The following is a 21280-nucleotide window of genomic DNA, read 5'->3' on the forward strand; positions in this document are numbered from 1 at the left end:
AAGATTAAACAAACCATTTTCCTGTTTAAGCACCAATTTCACATGGGCAACACAAAGACGGCCACTGAGTTTGTGTTATTTGGGATACAGCTTTGTGGAGGTTAATTCACAAGAAACTTTTATCTGAAAGCTTACACTACTGAAGTTACTGTACATGTGAAGGAAAATGCAGGTATTTGATGCTCCCCTCAGAAAAATGATAGCTAAATTAAGTTTCAAATCAATGTGCTGTATAAGCCATTGTTTAATAGGGCCCACTGCGGCTGTTGGACAATTAGTATTACTCCTGTATTATTAATGCAGAACAGTATTTAATGGTTTATGACCTGTAATAACTGGCTGAAGTGTTGGATAAAACTTCTCTGAATAACCTCCGTTTACTTCAGGGCTTCAAACTCTGTGGCCACTAATAATGTTGCAAAGTGTTATTAAAATTTATGGTGACTAAATTAGTATCTTATTTGAATTATATGAAATTATTAACCTACTAATTCCTGCAACCCAGTAAGAAGTGGGGTTAGACCCTAGTAAATGTTTAAAGAGGCTTAAAGGTGCAACACTTGACCAGATTTCTCTGATAATACAGGACTTGACATTCCATTTGCCTGTACTTGGATGATTAGCAGTATTTAAAACACAATAAGGTTGTCATTATTTAGATGCTTTCTGAGTTTCTAAAGTAGGTTTAATTACAACCTTCAGATCTTCTGTGAAGACAGTGACCTTTGGCTTGTAGATGAGGAAGCGATTATTCCACTTGTTCGCTGTGATACCTTTTACACGGTGCAGTTACCTCTAGAATACTGAGTTCTGGTTTAAATGACGCTAAGGCAGAGACAATTCAAAGAGGAACAGACACTAAGAAGAAGTTACAAAAGGTAATTTATGAAGAAATTACAAAAACAAGTGTATTTGCACTTATAGATCACTAAACAATTAATAACAGCCTGAACAAACACCTAATCTGAGAAATGTGCACACCAAGGAGGGAAAGGGATAATGAAGATACAAAAAAGTCAGTAATTAACAATGTACCAAAATTAAACAAAGAATACATAAGGGGGGGGTTGTGTGTCTATTTCAGAACATAGTTACTCATTCACCTGTGGAATAATCAGTAAGATAAGTGATGTGAATACTGCCATCTTGAAAATTTAAAGCTAACATATGGTCCAAAGGGATCAGTTACGCATAGCTAGACAGATTAAGTGACAAAACAGTTCCTTCTCTATTTTCAAATTCAGCAATCCATTGTATCACTCAAATGCAGCATGGTCTCTAGGACTTCCGGCAAGACACCATGATATCCAATTAATCTTCATGCTATTCCCTGGAACTACGCAACAGAGAAGACTGTCTAAATAAAGACCTTATTAACCTACCTAGCCTACATACTAAGGCAGAAGTTGCAGAGTAGCACGGCCAGTCTCATCACTGCTGCTTCCTTACGAATATCCAAGTACATCACCAACAAAGCTTGAATGCTTTTTATCCATTTTGTCTGTGCCTCATATCGCGATATCCCCACTGAGCGTGAATGGCAAATTTTAAATGTCATTCAGGACCCATTGAATACTGCTAGTATTTGCATTCCTTAAAAAGTAGAAAAACATTAACCTTTTGTTTTATTGAATTAAAATGCCATGGAAATGCTGATGTAGTCTTCAGAGACTGAAATACTTTTACAAAGAAGAATAGCTGTCATTTATTAGACACAAAGAACAATTACTTGATAGGATGCTTTCTGACAAAAAGCAGATTGGTATTCTCATCATAGAAAAGGCATTGTAAAAAAACCCAGCACAGACCTCTGAGACTTGAATAATTTAAAGCTGCATTTGGTGCAATTTGAATTTTTCTTTAGGGAGGCAAAGTTAAATACCTTTAATTTGTTCTAATTATTTCAAATTTGCAAGTTAATTATGGCTGATCATTAAATAACAAAAAGGACTATCGTCTCCATAGAGTTTTACCTCCTACCCTCTGCATTACTTAAGCTAGATTTTAGTATGCATGAATTAACTTTCTAAATAATCACACGGTTTGACTAAATGGCTCAGTAAAATGAGCTCTGATCCTCGGAATAAGCATTAATGGACATTAGAAAGGCTACTGGGACCCATGTTACTTACATTATAAGTATTTTTAATGGGGTCTTATTTACTAATCTTTATGTACTGTTCAAGTTAGGGCACCATATAGATACATTATTCTGTTTTAATAGAGGAAAGTCAGTTCTTCAAGATACTAAAACAAATGTCCATTTAGAACCAACTAAATTCATTTTTAAATTCATGCAGGAAAACTCTGATAGAATTTAACTTGTTTTAGCTGCTCATCCTGATGAATCAATCCAACATAATGGTAGCCTTAGTCTGCAAATGGAGTTTTACAGATCTATTGAATCACTAAGCAACTCAAGCAGCTGAGATTCTTGCCAGAGAGCAGCGTTTACTATCAGCATGTGTACACCCACGAGGTTTCATCTCTTCCCTGCTCCGTGGGATCTCAGGCATTGATCCCAAATTTGGATACTCACCTTTCACTGAACTCTGATCTTTCCATGCATTTTCCAGTGTTAGATCAGTGGCATTCACAAAACATGAATACATTATAACTAGTCAGAAACCCAAACCACGAGGCAATTCATGCCTCCAGTATATACGTTCAACAGATGGCTGCCTTAATGGTACCCTACTGCACCCTGTTGAGGCAAGGGTTTAAGAGTTTAACCATTATCAAACTAACAGATTGCCATGGTGGGTTAGCTCCAAAAGCAAACATGTTGGAATGTTATTTTCCTGTTCTGCAATTTCTGTTTTAAAAATAAAATAATTAACAGTTCATGTGTGCAATCTGCTGCAATTATATCAGGCCAAGAATGCATAACACTTAATGATGCAAAACTGGTGATAAGTAGACAACCCAAGCAATACGTTTTTGTAGCTGGAACATGAATTGCCATTTCAGATGCAGTTTGACAAACAGGCTGAAAATTGCTTCTCCTCCCCCCCCACACTTTGGCTGGGAGAATGTTCAGCCAGATCAGCTTCCGGAGTCAGCTCAGTGTAAAGCAGCCGTATCACAAGTGCTGGGACAAAGAAGAAGGTGTCAGTGTATCATGGGATCTTCTTTTCAGCAGGGGTCCAAATTTGGATCAGTTTAAATCAAGTTACCAAAGCACACTATTGAAAACCACCATTTCCAAACTGGGACTGTTTGTGAAGTTGGCTGCCTGCATGGCAAATAGAAAAATAACTGTGAGCGGAAAAGGACTGTAGACTCTGGATGTGTGGATCTAAGAAGCAACAACAGTGGTCTCCCGCACAACCACAACTTTTTCAGTCCACTCAAGTGTACTGTGTTACTCCATGTCAGCTCCTACTTCCAGAACTACCAAGGGCCTCAGATATTTCAAGTGGTTTTTTTTTTCCAACAATGTGTCAGGTAGAGCAGTGTGATTATCCTAGTCCACAAAGCAAAGATCATAAGAAATTGCTGCAGTAAAGGAGCAAGACCCCTGGACAGCAAGCAGGTCAGCAGAAGTGGAAGAGAAGCAGAACCTACCCCAAACACTCGACTTACTGAGAGACACCTGAAATTGGTGCATACACCATGTGCCTTTGCTGAGAGCTAATTATGAGGAAAACCCTGACAAGAGCTAGAGCTCACAGCCCTTGTTAGCGCATTGTGACCTGCAACCTAGAGTCCTCCTCATAGGGGACACAGCTTGCCCTTTCTTTCCTATGGAGCTGAGGAAAAACACATCAAGTACAAGCCAGCAGAGCAGCTCTGGGACAGAGAAGGGAGATTGCTCCACTCACTACTGCTTTATGTAGGCTATGCAAATATACAGGATGGCTGAGCAGAGCTTGAAGGGAGGCAAGAATTGCAGGTGAGGACGAGAAGCACACCATGAACATCTGGGCAATCTCTCAGTCCTGAAGGCCATCGCCCTTCCGTTCCCTGCAGCAAAACCAGTCTGCTCAGATCAGCAGATTAATCACCTTAAAACATACTGTTAAAAATCTAAAGCCTAGCACATTGAAACATACGACACTTGAATGAAAAAATTCTGAGCTCAACATTTTTCTCCTCCTTTAAAAAGCAGGAAAAAAAAATAATCCTATTCTAATACAGACCTTGAAGGCCAAATTCAAGCCTAAAGTGAGATTTCATGGGCCAATTATGAAACCTGGCATTTGAGACTTATGTTAGATGCATCAGCATGTTAATGACACTGCTGGGATCCAGTACATGATAATAAGAAACAGATGCTTTCCTTGCTAGACAGAATGATCACTTATAGTTTCAAGAACATAGACTCACAGAATAGGTTGGGTTGGAGGGCACCTTTAAAGGTCATCTAATCCAGCTGCCCAGCACTGAGCAGGGACACCTTCCATTAGACCAGGTTGTTCCAAGCCCCGAGCAGCCTGACCTGAACAACCCCAACTCTCTCAGCCTTTCCTGATAGGAGAGGTGTTTCAGCTCTGAGGTCATGTTTGTGGCCTGCCTCTGGACTCACTCCAGGTCCATAATCTTCAGGACTGAGTCCATCTCCGTTCTCATGCATTTTCTAGGCAAAAGGCAGGAGGGCAGGGACAGGTGTGGGAACACCTCAGCAGCCAGCAAGAGTCCTGGAACTGAAATATAATTATCAAATCTGCTTGTAACAAAAGGACTTTTCATCACAGAAAACAAGACAGTGATTACCTACAATCTACATGTTATTATGCACACAGTATATTGTTGGGGAGCGATGCAGAGCTTTCATCTCTCACAGTCCTTTTCAGGCCCAGTGACCTCGAATCCAGCAATACCTGTGCCTGTATCAGATTTCTCTATTGGCTATTTTTTTTCCCCTGTTGAACTGTCTCTCCTGGACCTGCTGCATTAGGTTTACTTTTCTCTCATTTGGAGGAGTTACATTGGTAAAAAGTCTTCCATATATCAAGCTGCACCAGGGTACAGTAATCCATAGCATGGCTTCTCTAGATCATTCTTTCAGAGACCAGTTCCTTCCCCATTCCCTCAGTGACTGGGGCTTAGACATTTCATTCCACCAGCAAGAATTGAGGCCACACGTGCTCTTAATTAGCAATGACCTATTAGATCATGCCAGCCAGAGGTGAAACCTTGGCCTCATTGAATCAATCAGAATACTGCCTTTATCTTCAATGAAGTCAGGACTTCACTTAATATACACAGTTAGAGGTCCATTTGTAGCAAGTACTAAGCTAAATTCCACCTAAAATTATATTCTTGCCTGTGAAGCCCTGTCCTCATTCTGCTTTAAGTTAGCTATATTTCAGCTCCCCACCAGAATCTTTCTCACATATCTTAGTTTTCCTAATAAACAGCAAAATGAGCTTTGATTATTTTTCTCTCCTTTTTTCTGAATCCGAAGAAAATTCTAACATAAAGGTTTTCAGACAATAATAGGGAAATGGCCACAGAAAACAGACTGGCAAAGCTACGGCAGGACAAAATGCTGTGATTGTGTGTTTGGCCTTTCTTATAGAGCAGAGCAGAGCAGCTGTCGTTCCAGCAAGCAGTGCTGTCAGCCTTCACAAAAGAAAGTCATGTAAATGTCAAGTCATAGGTATAAAAACAATCCTTCAAAACAGCGTCTGTATATCTGAAAAGCCTGCCTAGCTGTCACCAGTGAAAGTACCATAAGGAATGATGCAAAATCCTGTTTAGGACAAACAAAGTTTTTGAACTAAATCCAAACTTCCCCAGTAGATCAAGCTGCATCCCCCTCTCCTTCAAAAGGAGAGTCACATGCTTGTCAGCAAAGTAAATGCCTGTCTCAGTGCCTTATCCAGCATCACTACTGTTTGGCTGAGAGCCAAACACATTCGCAAAGTGCCCATCGAAATGCCATATGCAAGCTATCTCCTGAACAAACATCCCCCAAATTAGATTCCAATTTGGTCGTGATAAAGGCATAGAAGCACAATGCATCACCCCTTCTCAACTTGACTCACCCAGGACAAAACACTTCACAGCATTGGGCTGCACTGCAAAATAAGCTGTAGCTGAACTGCTGCTGCAGAGATCGGTCTGAGTCTGCAGGTAACCTGCTTGGTGCAGAAGTCCTTATATTTTCCTTCACTGAGACTACTCGTACAGAAGCAGTCTCTCCTCCATAGGTGTTTCCAGACAAGATGATAGGTGTTGATTACAGAAGCATTCAGTAAATGGGCAGCAATTGCTTTTTCTGACCATGGATCACATCATGGAACAGTCATTTGCTAAGGATAAATGGCAATGTAGCAAAGAAGGGACACAGTAAGAGTTGGAAAGCAGATGCTCTCAGGGTTTCCAGTATGCCCTACTAACAAGGCATTTTGAAGAGATGCCTAATTAGAGCAACAGATACGTAAGACTGCACTCTTGTGTGCAGGTATTATGAAGAGTTAAATATGCACCAACAACTAAGAGTTTTGGAGGATCCTGTAGTGCCTATATGCAGATAGAAGAGTTACAAAAGACATATCATCTACAGCTGCTTCTGTTCACTGACAAAGCTGCACTTGATAGATGCTAACTTTCAATACTCAGGATAAATTATCATCCCTGGTTTCTAAGTGGGGAAACACAGGAACATAAAGTTACAAATGTCTCACACTGATAGCAACGAAAATTAACAACCACTAACCTGGGTAAATACACACAAGGGTCCTGAGATGACCTTCTAGGTCACTGACAGCTCCCCTGATACCAGAGAACAATTTTCATAAACACATCAAATTCCATAATAAACACAATTACAGGTTTTATCTGTTCTGTTTTCCTGAGGCTGCTGCTCCTGAATCTGATTTGTGTAATGATTACTGAAACCAATATGGGAGCACCCTTACAGGACCCATCTTTTTCCATGAAAACGCTCTCCTCTTATTTAAGCACAGATTACTATTGGCTTTTAGGGTTACATAGGTATGTTTCTGTCCAAGTCTTACAAATCTTGGGACTAGTGAATCTGAAGACTAATGCTTTTCTTATTCCAAAAAAGACATCAAAGGCTCAGTATGTTGGCACAGGCTAAGTCCAGGTACAAGGCATGTGATACCAGCATCCCTCCTCACACCACACTGGCTCCTTACACTACAAACCTGAAGTGGAATTTTATAGTGATTCTTGTTTTATAGTGATCTAAACCAATGACATGCTAGAATATAGCCAGGTCTGCAACTATAAATACACATGGCATCCTAAATGCTCACCTACTAGGGTGTTTTAAAATGGTGTCATAGACTACTCCTCTTCTGTTGGAAATACCCCTCCTGATGCATCTTCAGACTTCCTCAGCCTTTTTGCCATGCTTAAATCATATCTGTAGGACATGGTCAATCTATGATTAAGGAGTATATTAATGATTTACTACTACACTAGTACTCATGTTTATTATATTGCTTAGTAAAATGAAAACACTGAGATGGTTTATTGATCTGCTTGAAAAAAAAAAAATAATCTTACAGCCCCAAAAGAAGTAAAGAAAGAAGTTAGACTTCGGACTTTACTCAATTTAGTGGATTACCATACCCAGATGTAGATTTGACAAAGTAGCTCTTGATAAAGATTTAAAATATCACTTCTGGCCACTTCAACTGCCTTAAATCCACTGAAATTACATATTTCACAGAGCATGTTTGATGGCTAGTGACTGAAAAATCAGGTATTTATGGCAAGTGCAATACAGATTTAGATGCCTAACTGATGGCGTACAACTCTGAAAACCAGGGCCTGGGCCCCACAAAACACAGCACACTAAAGATTTCCTTTCGTTGCTTGGATTTTACATGAATGTGACAGCATCACTGACTACTGACTCAACCGGGATGTTTACGGAACAGTTTTAACACATTTTTGTACTCTTATATTCAGGAAATAAAGGGATGTAACAGAACTGAAACCAGACAGAAAAGTGCCTCACTAAGAGGCACGTATCAGTGAGATACATACTGAGATGCTCTGATACAAAGCATCAAGGGAAGCTATAAAGGGAAGAAATCCTGGCATGAGGCTGTATGCAGGGAAGGAGTGGGCACTGTCTAGATCCTGTCCTGCCAGTTACCTGCCACAGACACTGAATGTGACAAATACACCATGTACTTTTATTAGTCCAGACATAAGCACTTCTTCCCATCTTAGATCTACTGCTACTGATCGGGTCCTGGGAATCTACTTTTGCACCAGTCTGTTATAACCTGTTTGGAAATGTCTGTCCAAAGCTGTTGTTACCAGTGCCACGGATGACTTGGGTTTAGAGGCTTGCATTATTTGTGTTGCCAAACCACCTCAGTCCTACTGAGTACAGCTAGTAAGTAAATTCAGCCCACTTCTCAGAGGCATGGTTTTCTCAAAAAGCATGCAAGATGTAGATGGAGGTTAAGGGAGCACAAAGTTAAAAAGAAAAAGGGATTAACTACGCATCAATCAAACAGAAAGGCATGTAGTTACACAAAGAGATGAAGCCTGGCACTATTAACATAGTGAGATACTTGCTTATTGTCTTATTTCAAACTCTTGTGTGCTAGAAGGCATATGTAAACTTCTCAACATGGAAGAGCTGATGATTTGTCACTGCAATTGAGTTATAATACTTCTCTCTCTAGATCACTGGTGATATTTTTTGAGTATGATTTGCATTTTAGGTAGGCTTTACCAAGCAGAGAACATCCTTGTGGTCAATCAGAAGAGATGCATTAGTTTGAAACTCATCAAATTAGGATTGAGGGTGGTGAGGAAAAAAAGCATTCAAACTTGAAAAAAATTCTGGGAAAAATAGTTCAGAAAAAGGCTCAAAGACGTAACAGGTGAAACAAGAGAGACATGATCAGGACAGAACAGAGGCAGAAGTCACTGCATGACTCAGTGGTTGCAAAAGCCAGAAAGAACTAGGGAATGTGGTAGGAGCACAGGGCTGAAAGTTCATGCAGCATAGCATTGAGTCCCAGGTAACTGGAGGAGTAAAGGTGCTAGAGAAAACAAGATAAGAAACAAAATAAGACCAACTTTGTGACTTTCTGCAGAGCCCTACAGATTGATACTGCAGACAAGCCCCCAAAGAGGGTTTCGGAGAAGCAACGGTGGCAAGATCTGAATAAGTAGACAAGATACCCATTTGGAAAAATTATTTTGAGGGAGGAGAATGAACATTAAGCAGTCAAAGAATACATTAGTTAAGGCGCAAGATGAAGGATTAGATCAAAGGATGCTGTTTTAACTGTTGACATACTGAAGGCATGTCTGCTGCAAAGGAGAAGGAAGCTGCAATAGCTGTCAGTAGACAAGATGCATACAGAGGAGAGTGATCCCCAGGTTATGAGTCTGAGTGACAGGGAGGATGTGGCGTTATCAAAATCAGAAGTGAAGAGAGATTCAGCAGCAGAAGTAAGGAGTTCTGTTTTGGCCAGATTAGGAATGATTTGAAGGCAAAACAACCGGGATTATGTGTCAGGGAGGTACTCAGATATGCAAGACTAGACGGAACAGAGCAGAGGCTTTAAGAGTTATTGGCAGGGAGATGATAGCCAAATCCGTGTAACTGGATGCTGTCACCCAGGGACATTGGTACGGAAATCTCCAGGCAAATCAGGGAGTGACTAAATCCTTTCCCTGCCACCTCACAGAGGTTTCTACCTAGTTCCAAAAGAAATTATCTAAAATAGTGCTGCAAAAACATGCATGAAAAACCCTGTCTCTCTATAAAATCTAAAGATCATACTGTTTCTAAAATTAGGGCAACCACTAAATGAAAGTTAACCCGAACAATAACTTTAGCTAAACTTCAGGTCACATGCATTTAATATAATGAGATGAAGAATATGAAAAGGCCATTCATAATGGAATTCATCGAGTTAGGAATGCCATGCTTAGCTGCCTTATAACATATAATTAATGATCCTATAAAAATCCAGCAGTATGAACTCTCCCGACTGCCCGCAGAACTGTTCTTTATGCTGGGTAGGGCAAGCAAGCATCTGCTTCCACAAATACCGCCCTTTGAGAAGCTGAAAAGCCTTTTTTCCCCTGCTCCATCAGGGACCACACTGCCATTTCCATGACACGCTGAGCTTTGAACCGTTACCCAAATCAGACTATAGCATTTGGCAACCCAGTACACATCTGTCATGATAGACTGGTTATTGGCGAAATGTTAAAGAAAAAGTCATTAACTCTTTTCCATTGCATCTAATACCCCACCTTCCTTAGATTATTTATAATCCCCACTAAACCCACCCTCTGTTTACAGTCTTTCAACACAACAGCAAAATATATACTGTCTGGAGAGCTCTCTTGCTGTATACCACTCCCTACCATTTGGTACAACAAAAGACATTCTCTCTCCATCAAAAGGCCTGATCCCTCCTGAAGCCTTGATGCTCAGATTCAAGGTTAAGGGATTAAGGCCTGAAGCATTGAGTACCAGAGGAAAGGAAGCCAAATATCAAAAGAAACACAAAAATCAATCCTCTTCACCGCAGGAGCAGTGTGAAGAACAAATCAGCTGGGCTGAATCTAAAATTTTCTCTGCATGGCTCTCAAAAATTAGCACTGTTATAAAGATAATGGGTAGTTCTGCAAAGCCTCAGCACCCATGCAAAGCCACAGAGTTCAGATCAGCACACCAGTACAGTCTAGGAAGTTTTATGTCAGAATAATTCAGTGGCAAATACCAAAGTCCACTTCTAAGAAAGTGAGAGCTGGAGAGCGTGCGAGAGCACGCATGCCCTTATCTTTATATGCAGCCTGTACATCTGCAAGTGGCAGAATCTAATATTTACTGGAGTTTGCCTTTTGCTTCAATTCTCTGTGTGCTGAAGTGCAGCCAAGGTCACCGCAGGGTGGGGAAGTGGGTTTTAGCTTAGTGCAGCTGTGATCATGGCCAGAACAGCAGGGTACAGAGGATTTCTTGCTTAACTTCGTAATGCCAATAGCTTTTGTTCTTAGTCTTACCCCATCAGTTCTGATACAAGCTTTTAAATGGCGTGACAGTTGAGCGGGTGGGTTTAAAATCTCTTAATTTAAAACTACCTTCCAGAACATTTTGTTTAATCAGATTTTTCTTAACTTTTCCAACTCACAGATTTCTGGGACATATGAATATCTAGATTAAACATCAATTTCTCTTCATCCAGGATTACATATCAAAATAAAAAGTAACAAAACGATCTGTCTGAAAAAGTAATCCACTCCAATTTACAAAAATAGAGTTCAGGTTTTCAAAATTCAATTCAGGCAGTAAACTAACTGTGTCTACGTTTTCCTGTAAAGGAGGCATCTGCAAATGACTTGCAAAAATGTCTCTCACTGTCTGCAAGTGTTGGCAAGGAACAAACTCCTTCAGGAGATGCATGAATTTTAAATATTTCAACCCAGAGAAAAAGAATCCATGAGCATTTTCAGTTCTGATATGTGATTTTGCAGAACCTTACCTATGCACAAAACTGGCAAGAAATGCAATTTTTTGTGAAAATACCAAAGCACTTGAGTTTTATTCACTGATTGCTATCTTACGCTTAGCAGTGTTCTAACACCAAAGTTCCTGTGCTTTTTGAAGACCTCACCTACAGGTTGGCTCCATCTGCCTATGGAGGTTACTTATGGTATCTCCTGCTTACACCATATACCTCGTCTACCAGTAGGCCTCCTGCTCAAGGTTACTTTGGACCGTAATGGGAATAACGCAATACTGCTGTGTGCAGCATATGTGATCATGAGAACCTACTACCTTCAGAGTCTGCACGTGGCACTAAAGAAGCAAAAATGTACACCTCACTCCAACTACACTCTCCTGTTAACGTCACGACAGATCCTGGCAGCCATCTGTTGGAGGGATGTGGTGCCTATATATAGCCAGACAACACCACGAGAGAAAGAAAAACTCATTATCTGCACCTAATTCAGCATTTGAGCTACTGGCAGTTCTGCAAGCACTTTTTTTACTGGCCAAACAAGTGTTCGCTCCACAAATATCCTATCTAAAAATGATACAAACTTCAATGTAAAATTATCTGGAACAAGAAAGAAACTTGGGTGTTAAAAGGAGCACTAACAAGTGGGTAAGTGGCTTCCAGCTACACAGATTTTATGGGCCATTTGTAAGCACAGTTGATTTCAGACCGATTTAATGTGCCAGTCTGCCAAAACAGCAAAGAGATGAAAAATAAAAATCCCAGCAAACTGTATTCCACACATTCCTAAAAGTTGGCCAAGTACTAAACAGACCAAGGACATCTCACAGATGAACAGAAGCCTGGGAGGCCACTTATGGCACTGGTGACGGTTTCCCCTCCAGCGACTCAGGACAAGAGTAACAGGAGGTGACACACACTGCCATGAAGAACTGACAATAACATTCCAAATAGGAAACCGAATGGGTGCTACCATTGCCACTGGTTAGTAATTATCAGCTCCCTTCAAACACAGGAGTAATGGGGATGGTGCAAGTCAGGTCAGAGGTGATAAAGCCATGTGATTGTGATACGACCCTAACTGCCTTGCATCGGTTAACACCTCACATCAATTGCATGTGATATTTATTTTACTTCTTAAATTAGTTGGAGGGGGGTTATTGTGTGAACAAATCTGGATATGCCTGGGACAGCAGGGGGAGCTGCGAGTCTGCGTTCCTCTGTCTATTTAATTGCGTTGGATATTTGGACAAAAACACTGAAGTACGCTTGCACATCACCACAGAAAGATGCCTGCATGTCTAACAAGCCTCAGAAAAAATCGAGTTCATAACAAAGCATTAAACAAGGAGCAAGAGATAATTGTCACCTTCTATCACAAGATAATAAAAATAGTTACACCATAAACATAAAAATCTTTTAAAAGACCCCTGACAGCATTCCCTCCTGGAACTATCACCATAGCAATGTGCATTCAAATAGTGGGGGAAAGTACTGCTGAATTCTGCATTTGATATTTTCAACTAACTAAAAATACAAACGAGAAAGAAAACACACGTGGGTGATATAGAATGAAGCACACAAACATAAAAAAGCCTTCAATGGAATTAAAGGTGGCAAATTCCACTTGCAAATCTTTAATACTCCAGGAAAGAAATCCTTTAACCAGGTAGCACACATTGAAAGAGTGCCTGCAGGTAACTAAAGCCATCCGATAGCTGCTGTATTCCTATTTATAATGTTTTGCACAGGTCAATGTCAAGGTGCACTGGCACTGTTGTGTGAAATCTCAGGAAAAGATGCAGGTTAGAGAGAAGGCCAGTAGAAAGCTGTACTGGCAGAACCGTACAGCAGGGCAAAAAGCAAGGCATCTTGTACGTTAAGATTTAGGCACAAAGCACAACTCTAGGAAGGGGGGCTTCCAAAGTAGCAAACTGCATCTTCTCTAGTCGGTGCTATTAAAAAGGGCTGATTTCCATGACATTCAGATCCATCGCTGAGATGAAATAAAGGTGAACAGAGTGGATTGTTTTGAAATTCCTCTCCCAGATGCAGACATCAGGAGCACACACAAAAGCAGGTGCTGGGTGTATTGATCCTACTGAATACGCATGGAGTGGGTACTTGAGCATGTACCAAGCATCTGCGCCTGGGAGATGGAAAGCGCTTTGTAAAAGGCTGTTTTATGCTAAACAAATGCATCAGGTTATGTTTTTATTTTGAATATTTTAAAGCGTCTTGCACACTGGGGCAGATTTGAAAAGAAATTATACAGGCAGACAACTTGCCATTAACTGTACAAGTTACTATCTCTATAGCTGAAAATTGGCTGTGGGCTCAGTTAGGAGCACTCCAAGCTACTGAAAACCATCCTCAATAAAACCTGCTCCGACTGCTGTACCTTAGAGAACTGGAGATCCTGCATCTGAAGACTCTTCAGGTCCCATACGCCGGCCCAGCTGCAGCAGGAAAAGGGACGGACACATTTCTTCCCAACAGCTCCTCAACATACCCAGCAGGGAAGTGACAAATTCAACACTTGCAAATACTGCAAATTCATACCAAGACCATCCAAAGGTGCTGAGATGGACAACGCTAGCTGACTTTGACAATGAAAAGATCATAATGATCATAATTCAGAAGAGAAAATTAAACAGGCACCTGTTAGAAAATTTGGCTATGCTTTGTAGTAATCCCTGAGATAAAAGTTCCCTTTTTCACAGACAATGACCAAATTCTGTACCAGAAATCAACTTCTGTATTGTACTTGTGGAATCTTTTTTCCCCTGTTTCGAGGAGGGAAAAAATTAATCCCTACAGGAGATGACAAGATGCCTTTTAAAGTATGTATCTCATTTCTGACTACAATTACCTTTCAATACCCTGGCACAGCTGCACATTCCTGTTTGCTTTTTGTTTTTCATTAAGGGCTCCTCTATTATTTCTACCCATCCTATAGCATTTATGCCTGGCAGTGATGCACATTCCCTTGCCTACAATTCTTCCCACAGATAGCAGAGAATAAATTGCAATTAGATTTTCGTAATTGTAGATAATTAACTCAAAATGAGCTGTTAATTATAAAAAACCCTATGTTTTTCAGTTCTTGATTGTATTATTTATTTTACTTCTAAACTCCAGTATCTCACTTCAGCAAGTTTAGTATTTTAAAGGACTTTCACCATTTCCTTTAAAATACCAGGATAATTTTAAGCTAAGATCAGCTTATTTGAAGACTGAAATCAAGTTACATGCTGTGAGGTTTGCTAGAGGAGCTCTTATGTATGAACTGGAAGTCAGAGAAGGCTCTTTTTCTATTAGGGTTCTAACAGCATTTGCTGCAACAAGACCATTTGGCAGGTCAATTAAAAAACAAATAACAACTAAAACAATAATAATAATAAACCCTCTAAAAGACACTGTTAAAAGATGTACTCCTACCAGTTCTTCCTCCTCCTAAGCTCAAGCCACACACTTGTAAATTCTCCCTCAATACTGAAGAAAACACTTACATATTCAAATGCATAAAAGTGACAAATGGACTTGTCTTCCGTAGCCTCTTTCAGCCTTACATTAGAGTAAATTATTTAGGGAGCATTCATCTGGTAACCTTTGCAAAACTGAAGATGCATACAGGAAGAAAAGCTTCCAAGTGTTTTGCTGCCAAACTTCGGAACCAGCTGGCATGGCAACTTGAGACTGCATGAACACATACTCACTTTGAAAAATTACAGTAAATTAAACGAGGGGAATGAAGAGAGGAAGGGGAATCTTCTGAAATCTGGAACTCTCGTTTTGTTAATGGCACAGGTTTTCCTTGTCTCCTCTGCTTAGGCTGTGTAGATTTCTGCAGGTTTTTGGCAAACTGTTGCCAAGAAGCCCTACAGATGTTCTAGGTTACATTTTTCCTCCAAGGCACTTAATGCTACCGCATTTTAAACATACCAGCCATCACATTTCGATCACTTCAGTCAGTGTGAAAACAAAACAAAAAAGCATCAGAATGTAATGAGGATATGCCAGTAACTCACAGCAGCCAAACACCTGGTTAACCAGTGAAGTATTCCAAGGAAACTAACAACTCCTGTTGTTATGGAGAAAGAGTCTTATCCGTTTGCAATGAAGACAGATCTCAAAAAATAAAATCAGCATCACAATGATTCAAGAAAAAAAAAAGAAGAAAAAAGAAAGTATTGGATGCTTAGTTTATAAATACATTAACAGTTCTTCCAGTATTCTCCCTAACGGACACAAAAGCTTATTATTTTGAAGTCCCGAAAGAAAGGGCCATTCAAAGGACAGCTGTTCATCTTGTCCACCTGAAGATATTTTGTTCAAACGAACATCTACAGTTAAAGCATAGAACAAAAAGATGTTATTTCTTGAGAAAGGGAGGAAAACCCTATCAAATCCAGGGTTTTTTTTATTGCTTTTCTAATGAGCTTGAATATTCTTTCAGTGTTAACAGGAAATGGATGGGACAGAAGGAAAACACAATCATGTATTGATTAAAGTTTTAAATAGCAAGCAAAATTGAGATAAAGAGCTAGAAACTGGCTTAACTCTAATTCCAGTTATTGCAGTGTTAGTTTGCTCTGATCCCACTGAAGCAGAGGTGCAACTCAGCATTGTTTGAGATACAAGTAACTGTCACCAAGTATAAAGGATCATTTCTATCAGTGAGTTACAGGGTAATCTATTTTTTACATCAGGTCCAAATCCAAACTAAAAAGATGTTTTGATCTTAATTGAAAAAAAATAACAGGCAGTACCTAAAACAAAGAACAAAAACTAAGATTTTGTGGATTTTGCTAGGTTAGGGTCCTTCAGAGATGACATACAAAACCTCTACAGACCTCTGCAGAGAGTCAATCCCTAAACCTCGAGTAATAACAGGTCAGCATAACTACTGAGTTGACTCATAAAATGCAACAGCCAATGAATTTTACCTTTCCTGAAGAAAAAAGCTCCTAATCTGAAACAAACACATGAACAAATACACTTGGCAGCCAACAGCACCACTGTCAAGAAGATATACTGACATTGTGAAGTACTTAGAAGTGGGAAGAGAAATTACCTTAGCCCCATGCTCTTGCTGTTCATCATCACAGCAAGTTCTCCCGGTGCTTCATCAATGGGCTCATCTTCTGAAACAGGTATGTGGCCTCTAAACCTGAAAAAGCAGAATTAGCTGGTTTTGCAGCTGGTCAAATCATCACACCAGAAACTTGCCGCACAAAGGTGAGTTGTGTGCCTACAAACAGAGCACTTCATCACATTAAATGCAGCTTTCATGACTGTTTGCACACTTTCAAATACATTTTTGTATTGGAAGGCTGACTTATGTCCAGTGCCTTTGCTTCTAAGGGTTACCATTGGGAAAAAGATTACCAAAATTTCATTTACTGATTTCCAAGGACCAGCTCCCTTAAGAAAATGGCCACAGTATCCAGTAAGAAACATCCCTGTTGGGCTTAGCTTATGGCTGAGCCTTTTTCTTATAGCCCTACCTTTTTCTTTCTCTTCAATGAAGATAGAAAAATCAACAGTAGAGGTACTTTTTATTTGAATAACATACTTGTTTACCCATGTGTTTACCCATAATTGTCTACTCTGGTGTGGCTGGTATCACAAGGAGTCACTGAACTGCCCCTTTTCCAGTAAACACACCATTTTTGACAGCTGAGCAACTATTTCATGTAGAAACTGCAAACTCAAAGCACTACGCTTACTTGAGGCTAAATAAGGAAATGTGGGAAATTAAAATGCAGTTATGATGCAGGGTGGCCAAAAAAAGGATCAGTTTGTACTTCTGCTAAAAAAGCAGAAGACTTAATAATTACAAATGGTCAGACCTTTATTTGTCATTCAGTGACAATACTTTCAGCAGCTCAGAATGGACTTTAACCAGCACTCCACCCATGCAGAAGGACAGACAAAAATAAACACTATCTGGAAATGGATTTTTGCTATAATATTTTTTTAAACTGTCATGATATAAAGGCATGAACTAGGTTAGAACCTCCTGACAATGAAGCAAAGGGTATTTGAGCTTAGCTAAGCAAATTTTTATTGTTTGTAGTATATAAAATTACCCTGTTATCAAGTTAATACACCTAGAACTGAAAGAGAACTGTGATGCCCAAGAGATTTACCTGTAAATACCAACCATTTAATTCTAAAGATACTTAATTCTAAAGAATATTTTCAAGAGCGAGTGCGCTATATTCTAGATAACAGCTTTTCTTAGACTCAATATGGCAAATGTGCTTTTACCTGCACCTCTGAAAAGAGATCACAAAAATACTGAATTCTGAGATTGATCATCTATGATTTTGTTTCACAGAATTCTTTTAGGCAACCAGAGTTCTGTAAATCCTGACGTTTTTTCAAGGGAAAAAAAAAAGTAACTAAAATAGGCATAATGGCATTAACAAGCACATTATCATAGATATCTATCGTAAGTCCATTTTTTTCTGGGCTCAAATGCTGAAAAATATCCATCAGAAACAAAACCACCAAAGCCTCAATCTGTATGTCCCTCATATTCCACTTGGTTTTCATTAAAGAGATGCATGCACAGAATTAAGGTATTTGATGATTAAAAATCCATCTGTTCCTACTTAATTCTCACCTGAAGTCATAATCCTTTGTTTGTAACCTCAGTCATTTTCAACACACAAGATCATGATTGCCTTTAAGACAGGCATTTTTAAAGCCATATAAACACCTTATTTTCAATGCAAGCCACAAACTAAGACAACAACAACAAAAAAAAACCCAAAACCAAACACTTAACTTTCCGTATTCTCTGTCACAGTTTGAAAAGTAACCGGGGGGCTGTGATTAAGGAGAAAAAGTGATAAATTCCTCCATGGTGGTTATAATATATGAATGTACGAAGTGGGTCATGTAATGCACACTCTCATGGGATGCTGTCAGCAGCTGCCATATTAAAATGGTATCAAAATAAGCATCCCTGTGAAACCCTCCTATAGCTTCTTCCAAAAGATTGCTAGAGTTTTCCCATTTCTTTCCCTTCCTAATGCTGAAATGCTAGTACTCAACTGAGTTACACTGGCTAATTCAACTTGCTTTAACCTGCTCCCTTTAACTCACCCTCTCCACTCTAGTAATGTGATAACCAATAAACTAGTTTCTTCCTCTTTCCCAGAGACCCCATTTACGTTGTCACTAAGATGTTACCTCACCTCTGCAACTAACTCAGGAGCCTTTAAAGCCACATCCCATATTTCTATTCTTATAGTTTCAGTCATGTATTGTCCTCAGCCTTGACATTCTCCCTTCCACAAACACCATTGGAAAAAAAACATCCTTGCTATACAGAGCTTCATCGCATTTCCATATGAATATATTCCACATATATATAAAATTATCTCCTTTCCTTTAAAATACACTTTGTCCAGTCCCTACCTAGGAAGATGCAATACTTCAAAAACTGACCTCTTCAAGGAAAGAAGGGGGAATGCCATATCTGTCTTCTATGCTCACACTGCCCTCTTGGCAAATGTCTGTATTCCTTCAATACCTGCAGTAAGATCAACTTCTCATTTTCTTCTGCTGCTTCTCTTTCCCTACCTAGTCTTTTAGCACTGCTTTTCTCACACCTTTCTTTCTACCCCCTACTGTTTTCCTCTGCTGCTTTCCACAGCTGTCATGCTGTTTCCCAACACTATATGCTAACATACTAGTAAGTCTACTCTCCTCTAAATCACGCTTAGAGAAAATTTGTGCCACAGGTCTTCATTATTTTATCAGTTCCATTCTCCCACTTTAATTAACTATGGCCCATGTTTCATTAGGAATTTTAGAAATTTGTTATAAATTAGGAATCTTAAAATCACCTGTCATAATCCGTACGGGATTGTTGTAGTTGCTGTTGTTTTAGGAGCAGTTTTGCTTCTTGCTCAGCCAGTAAATGTTGGAGTCGTTCCTTTTCAATTTCCAGCTCCATTTTCTGCAGAAGTAGCTTCTGTCTTCTCTCTTCATACAACCTTTTAGCGTTCTCTGGTTCTTTTTGCCTTGAGTCCACGCTGTCATTCAGCTCAGAAACTCGAGAGTGCCCAGAATCATCATGGGTCTTGTGAACTGGTGCAGAGTGTTTTCTAACTACCTGGCTGACCTGGTGGCTCTCCTGCATGCTCCCTGAGCATTCCCTGTGCCTGCAGGCACAACCATGACTGACTTGTTGAGGGCATATGCTTTGAAATTCATCTGCATCTACATGGCGAGGGCTTCTCTGTTTGGCTGGGGAAATCATGTTGTTCCACTTCCTGTGCAAGCCATTTTCTACTGAATATTCTTTCAGAGATTCCTGATGGTTGTAGTGAATTCCAGTCCCGTAATCATGGTTATTTCTGCAAGGCTGAGGCAATGCAACATGGGCTGGGCTTCCAGCCTTTGATGCTTTACTGTTCTTATACAAAGTTTGAGATCCCCCAATACCCAAGTAGGAACCATCCAGCTCCAAAGACGGTTGCTGGCATAAGCTCTTCTTACTGGATACCTGCAATAAGAAAAACAATTTCCTGTGAATTACCAAAATTTACCTTTGCTCATTAATTTCATTTTGTAAATGTGTTCTTTTAGAAATAACTTGCTGCATCCCGCAGATGGACATATAGCCAAACCTGAGAAAATGTTTATCAGAAGACAGATACGAATCTGCTATTAAATCTACATTTCATTCCATCTACACAATTGTAATAAATGTAAAACTACTGCCTGTGGGATCTTCAGCATAAAATGAGTCACTTCAGAGTATCAAGTAGTTGTGAGCATCTAGGGTTACATAAAATCAACTTGAAGAGTGGCAAAAAGCATTAAATGTTAAGGTTTGAAAATGTTTAATTTTGAATACCGAGCCAAAAAATCCATTCAGCCACTATAAATACTCTTTGATTGGCCATTACACAGCAGGAGATTTGATGTAAAACATTTCACCTTGCACTGAATAGGATATTACTTACCGCTGGAAATTTGATGAGAGTTTCTGAAATATCTTTACAGAAACACAGATAAAAACCAACTACTTTCTGTAAAAAATGGTTGTACATCAAAAGCTGTCATTTAAATACAAAACATGTTTAAGTTCAGCTATAAACGTAAGTGATTTTTCAATTAAGCTGGGCAAGTGATTATACTCTGATAAAACTCTGAAGAAAGGAACCAACTGTAATTCACATTTGTCAACCCAGTGCAAGCAAATTCTAGTCGTTTTGTTATACTCGTGGATATTGTGTAAGAGACATCAAAATCCTACTTATATCCCGAAGTATCTTTGCACTATGGTTCATGTAGGCAGTTAAACATTTGAGTTTTCATGCACATCAGAACAGCAGTGAATCAGGTATTCGCATTTCTTTTGCTAGACCTGTGCATTAATTTCAATAACGTGCCGAATTTAAACTCCTGCAACCTTTGGGACCTTTCACAAAGATCTAATTCTTTTAATTACAGAAGACAGGTTTGTTAAAGATAAGAAAACCGCTGCAGTGAAAGTGGTTTAGCAGGGAAATTTGGTATCCACTGATGGAAAAGTCTTATTTGCACTCTGTCCACGCTTACAATAGATAGGTATTACCACATAGAGTGGAAGACAGTCAGCAAGCCTCAAAACACTAGAATTCAGGAATGCAAGCAAGCGTCCAGCGATGATTAGAAGAGAGATATAATCTAAATCTATGCAGTGTTTTATATGTATAATTTAAATTATTTTTATAAACAAACAAAATACCAAATATACTCTGCTGCCCTTCAAGACAACCAATTACAAGTTTCTTGTAGACTTCACAGAATGTAAATTAACATGGATTAGCACCTGAATACTGATA

At 39.4% G+C, this 21280-nt stretch overlaps 1 protein-coding gene across 1 annotated transcript in view; it reads right to left on the minus strand.

The window, feature by feature from the left end:
* KIAA1328 overlaps positions 1-21280 on the minus strand; it is a gene marked incomplete at both ends in the record, with an annotated part of 171574 nt that overhangs the window by 36519 nt on the left and 113775 nt on the right. Inside the window, 2 exons of the mRNA XM_080637342.1 lie at positions 16504-16599; positions 19292-19953. Coding sequence (XP_080493468.1) covers positions 16504-16599; positions 19292-19953 — 758 coding nt within the window. The remainder of the gene's footprint in view (positions 1-16503; positions 16600-19291; positions 19954-21280) is intronic.

This window comes from Psittacula echo, assembly GCF_963264785.1.
Source record: "Psittacula echo genome assembly, chromosome: Z".
NCBI classification, from domain to species: domain Eukaryota; kingdom Metazoa; phylum Chordata; class Aves; order Psittaciformes; family Psittacidae; genus Psittacula; species Psittacula echo.